This window comes from Kogia breviceps, chromosome X (assembly GCF_026419965.1).
Source record: "Kogia breviceps isolate mKogBre1 chromosome X, mKogBre1 haplotype 1, whole genome shotgun sequence".
Taxonomy (NCBI): domain Eukaryota; kingdom Metazoa; phylum Chordata; class Mammalia; order Artiodactyla; family Physeteridae; genus Kogia; species Kogia breviceps.
The window spans coordinates 91799914-91805866 of NC_081330.1; the positions used below are offsets into that span (position 1 = coordinate 91799914).

The 5953-nt window shown below is 43.8% G+C and overlaps 1 protein-coding gene across 1 annotated transcript; it reads right to left on the minus strand.

Moving 5' to 3' along the window:
* Positions 1 to 2100: 2100 nt before the first annotated feature.
* Positions 2101 to 2456, minus strand: LOC131747747 (non-histone chromosomal protein HMG-14-like). Its single transcript, XM_059049726.2, is given in 1 exon segment — positions 2101 to 2456. A coding segment is annotated over 1 exon segment (309 nt). The 3' UTR covers positions 2101 to 2147.
* Positions 2457 to 5953: the final 3497 nt, after the last annotated feature.

Genomic DNA, 5953 nt, shown 5'->3' on the forward strand with positions numbered 1-5953 from the left:
AAAACTATCGTCTTTTGTACTATTGTCATGCTTAAAACACAGGACCTTACACTCAGCTGAGATATGGTGTGGGACAGGACAGGCCTTTCCTGCAGGGGTTAGGGAGGCCAGCCTTTCTTCCTCTGGAGGGAATGGCCTGAGCTGTATTATGCGGCAGGCAAACTGATGTATATAGTAGTAGGGTATTGCTTTTGGTCTTTTGTAGTTTTATTAAACTTGAGCTGAGACCTTGTTGATTCTTCATTTTAGGGGGGCATTAGCCTTTGAGCGTAAGAAAAATTTACTTTTTGCTTTCCCCCTTTAGGGGAAAATGAGGTGTGAGAGCTGCCTCAGAATCAGGAAATTATATTGAAGGGAAATGCAAGTAGATACAGGGAATGGACCTGAAGCAAGGTGTTTCATTTCACCATATCTGGAGAAGAGCAAGACCTACTACAGTATTGGCCAAGGCACTGCAATTTATGCTATAGGCTGGGTTGCAAGTTAAGAGCCCAATGAGATTACTGACATTTACTTTTACACTACTGGGAGGGCTGTATGAAAACCTGAGGCTTGGCCTCTTCTGATAAATGCCTGGTACTGGTTGCGTAAAAGATCAGAGTTAGAGGCTTCAGTACTTTTGGAACTAAAAGGGAGAGGAGGACACAAACACAAGTGCTGGTGTTCACAGGGTAGGCTTTTCTGTGTCAAAAGCACAGTGCTGAGCACCTCGTGGCTTCCCTGGGTTTCTATCCTTGATTTAAGGGTAGTTCTTTCTTGTCCTCATACCATTGTCCTAAGGGAGGGTTGTCAGTGGGGCAAAGGTGGATTCCTCCTGGGCTCTTGAGGCTAGGGCAGATTCAGGACTGAGAATCCTTCTGTATATCATGTGGTGCCCTTCTAGACACCTTCCAGACACAGCTACCCCAGCCTACCTACCCCTCCAGTATTCAGACAAGCAAGAACTATGGGCAGCAATATAGGACTCCTGGGGCCTTTAATAATAGCTTATTATATGCCAGGCACTATTTCATATTTATTTAGTCTCCATAATAACCCTCTGAGGCAGATACCATTATTTAGGGGACAGTTGCTTCTTTTTTTAAATGTGCTTCAATAAATTCCTTCATAATTGAGATTTTATTGGTTGTTTTGAGGATCAGTACACAGACATTTCAATTTGTCCACAATTCTCAACATACGTACCAAAAACCTAAAAAATCATGTCGTTGTGATTCTTTTCTGAACAGTTATTCCAGTGACTTTCCAGCTTAAAATTTGGGGGCAAATTTTCCTTCACAGGATATCAAGTACCAATATCTTCCAATATTGATATGCTGTTACATCATAAGTCCCACTAATTCACAATTTAGTATCATATACACTACATACTCAAATTGTCCATCATTCACAGCACATTAACAGTTACTAGAAGAACTGGACTACCACGACCAAAGATGTTAGAGTGCACAAAATTCTGCCCAGGAGAGCCAAGATCAAGGGGTAAGTGGTTTGCTTTAGGAAACAATTCTACCAAAAACAACGTGGGAAGAGAAGTAATTTAAAGTGTTTAAGATATTAAATGCACAACTGACTCCAAACTGCCATTTAGTATGCTTTGTATTATAGGATATAAAAGCTACCCTCGGGCTTCCCTGGTGGCGCAGTGGTTGAGAATCCGCCTGCCGATGCAGGAGACACGGGTTCGTGCCCTGGTCCGGGAAGATCCCACATGCCGCGGAGCAACTAAGCCCGTGAGCCATGGCCGCTGGGCCTGTGCGTCCGGAGCCTGTGCTCCGCAACGGGAGAGGCCACAACAGTGAGAGGCCTGCATACCGCAAAAAAAAAAAATAAAAATAAATAAATAAAAATAAAAGCTACCCTCCATCTGTGGAATGTTAAGTTAACACCCAAGACAATCAAAGCCTCCCATATTCAATATCCCACTATTTTCTGGTTGTACCAAAAAATAAACAACCAGCAAATGATTTCACCTCTTAAAAAAAGCATTTATACTTAAAAAATGGGATGAGGTAGGATTCCTTCCTTTTTAAAAAATGTTTCTAGAGCTACTAAAAAACTTGCATTTACAAAATAGTTGATAAAATATTCCTCTGGATTGTACGAGAAGGGAAACAGGGACCACTGAAAGGACCAGGTGTGTGATATTAATCAGACCTGGCTTCTTTCTCTCCTGCTTCATCAGAAGCTGGGCTCTCCTCATTTTTAGTCTCTCCATTTTCTGCAGGTAAGTCTTCTTTAGTCTCTTGATTAGCCACTTCAGCCTATTTTCCCTTTGCTCCCCTTTTCCCTTTTGTTTGCACTTTTTTGTCAGAAGATTTATCCATTCCTGCCGCCTTTTTTGGCTTCGTTTCCACTTTTGCAGGAGCTGGTTTAGCTGACAACCTCGCCGATCTCCTCTTGGGCTCCTCCTTCGCCGCCCCCTCGGCGGAGCTGACCTTCCTCTTGGGCGTCATGGAGGTGGGGCGGGCGCATGCCAGGTGCCGCGCTGAGAGCCTTCGCGAAGCTGGGCTGCCTGGCCGCTGCCGCTCCTCGGGGACAGTTGCTTCTTAAACCCTGTAACAAGTAGCATCTTGAAGCACTGCAGAGAAATGGCAACAGGTAATAATCCCATATTCCAAGGCAGGTGGCAAGTCTGGATCTGCTTTGGTCTTTTGACCAAACTTCTTTGAGCTTTGTTATCTTCATTTAAGATCTCTACTATAGTTCTTTATCAGAAATGATCATCTTGTACCCCAAAAAAGTCTTGCCCAGCCAAATTTTTAAAAAAGAATTTATTTTAATAATAGGCATCTGGTCAGTCTCTAGTGCTGGACCAAGGACTCTAGGCCTGGACCTACTTCAAATTGATCTGGTTTAAATGGATCACACTATACATTCCAGATTATAACTGCCACTTGGTGAGTAGCCATAAGGTTCGCCTCAAAACTAACAAGGCGACTTCCCTGGTGGCTCAGTGGTTGAGAGTCTGCCTGCCGATGTACAGGACGCGGGTTCGTGCCCTGGTCCGGGAAGATCCCACGTGCTGCGGAGCGGTTGGGTCCGTGAGCCATGGCCGCTGAGCTTGCGCATCCGGAGCCTGTGCTCCGCAACGGGAGAAGCCACAGCAGTGAGAGGCCCGCGTACCACACACACACACACACACACACAAAAAAAAAAAAAAGCTAACAAGGAAATGTAAAGTTATATTTATTTATCAGTAATAAACAAATGTTATACATATGACTTTTTTTTCAGATTAAAGCTTGAAATACACTCAAGGATGTTGAGCACTGATTTTTTTTCTCTTTCTTTTTTTAATTGAAGTAAAATTGACCTATAACACTATGCTAGTTCCAGGTATACAGCATGGTGATTCAATATTTCTACATATTACAAAATGATCATCATGATGAATCTTCCACTTTTAAAAGGGAATTTGAAGAGGAAAGAGAGGCCCATTCACTAGTTACACTTTCTAGTCAGGTCTAATTCCCTTTTATGGAACAAGGTCAGGGACAGATAACACTGTTGTAATTCAGGCTCAGCTTCCTACCATCTGGAAGGTTAAGTCCTGGGTTTATTATGTTTTTTCTTAAAGAGCCAACCACTTGGAAGTCCTGAAGAACTGAAATACTTACAGTTGCTCAAGGGCCTGCCAATGTCCCCAGACTTCTGACCAGATGTGCCTCAAGCTGGCTGACAGTATTAAGAAATATGTGTCCTCAGTGAGTGAGTGAGTGACCTGAGAAGGTTGACAGGCTGTCCAGTGAAGACAGCCTCCTCCTTCTAGCCTCTGTCCTCGGCCCCTAATGTGGGGATGGGTTGGGGCGTACCAGAAGTTGGTCTTCTCAGAGTTGTCTAGCTTTCCTTCAAGGGACTGATAATATTCTCTAGCACAGTATCCAGAAACGTGAGTTGCTTCCCCAGACACCCAGGAAGGGCTTTTGAGAAAGATAGGTTCATATTTCCTGGGGGTCCTAATTATCTATGGCTGTGTAACAAGCCTCCCCAGAACTTAATGCCTGACATAAAAAAGAATGAAATATGGACTTCCCTGGTGGCACAGTGGTTAATAATCCGCCTGCCAATGCAGGGGACATGGGTTTGATCCCTGGTCCAGGAAGATCCCACATGCCGTGGAACAACTAAGCCCATGCACCACAACTACTGAGCCTGCACTCTAGAGCCCACGAGCCACAACTACTGAGCCTGTGTGCTACAACTCTTGAAGCCTGTGTGCCTAGAGCCCATGCTCTGCAACAAGTGAAGCCACCACAATGAGAAGCCCATGCACCGCAACGAAGAGTAGCCCCTGCTCACCATAACTAGAGAAAGCCCGTGTGCAGCAACGAAGACCCAATGCAGCAAAAAAGTTAAATAAATAAATAATAAGAATGAAATAATGCCATTTGCAGCAACATGGATGGGCCTAGAGATTATCATACTAAGAAAAGTCAGGCAGAGAAAGACAGATACCATGTGATATTGTTTATATGTGGAATCAAAAAAGTGATACAAATGAACTTACTTACAAAACAGAAATAGAATCATAGATGTAGAAAACAAACTTATGGTTACCAGGGGGGAAAGGGAGGGAAGGATAAAATTGGGAGATTGGGATTGACATATACACACTACTGTATATAAAATAGATAACTAATAAGAACCTGCTGTATAGCACAGGGAACTCTAGTCAGTACTCTTTTTTTAATGGGAAAAAAAATCTTAAAAAGAGTGGGTATATGTATATGTATAACTGATTCACTTTGCTGTACACCTGAAACTAACACAACATTGTAAATCAACTATACCCCAATAAAATTTTAAAAAAGAACTCAGTGGATTAAAACAACCATTTTCTTGGGCTTCCCTGGTGGCGCAGTGGTTGAGAGTCCGCCTGCCAATGCAGGGGACACGGGTTCGTGCCCCGGTCCGGGAAGGTCCCACATGCCACGGAGCCACTGGGCCCGTAAGCCATGGCCACTGGGCCTGCACATCCGGAGCCTGTGCTCCGCAACAGGAGAGGCCACAGCAGTGAGAGGCCCGCGTACCGCAAAAAACAAAAACAACCATTTTCTTATATGTCATAATTGTGTGAGTCAGGAATTCCATCAGGGTTTGGCTGGATGATTCTTCTGTCCCACATGACTGAGATTGCTCTCAGCTGGTGGATTGGGTGGTCTGAAGGGTCCAAGATGGCTTCACACATATATCTGGAGCCTTAGTAGGGATGACTGAAAGGCTGGGCTCAGATGACACTGTTGTGCAAGGTACCTACATGGGAACTCTGTGGCATGACAGTCTCAGGGTAGTTGGATTTCTTACATGGCAGCTTAAGGCTTCCAGAGAGAGTGTTATAAGAAACCTGTGTGAAAGCTACAAGACTTATGACCTAACTTCAGAAGTTCCAGAATGTCAGTTTTGCTGCATTCTTTTGGCCAAGCAAATCACTAAGTCTAGCCCAGATTTAAGGCAAGGGGAATTAGACTCTACCTCTCAGGGAGAAGGGTAGCAAAAGATTTGCTATTAACCTTAATCTGCCATACCAGTCTTATAGAAACATTCATTCATTCACTCAACAAATATTTATTGAATGTCTACTACATGCATACCCTAGTCACTAAAGACAATAGTGGGAAATAAAGCAGACACAAAAATTCCTGCACTTGTGGAGCTTACATCTTCCCAGGGGAGGTAAACAACAAATAAGAAATTAGTAAAATATATAGTATGTTAGATTCTTGCAAGTTTTAAGGAGAGAAATAAAACAGGGTAGGGGAATAAGAAGCATTGGAATGGAGATAGTGTGGCTAGAGAAAGCCTTATTAAGAAGAAGACTTTTGGGACTTCCCTGGTGGCACAGTGGTTAAGAATCTGTCTGCCAATGCAGGGGACACAGGTTCGAGCCCTGCTCCGGGAAGATCCCACATGCCGCGGAGCAACTAAGCCCGTGCGCCACAACTACTGAGCC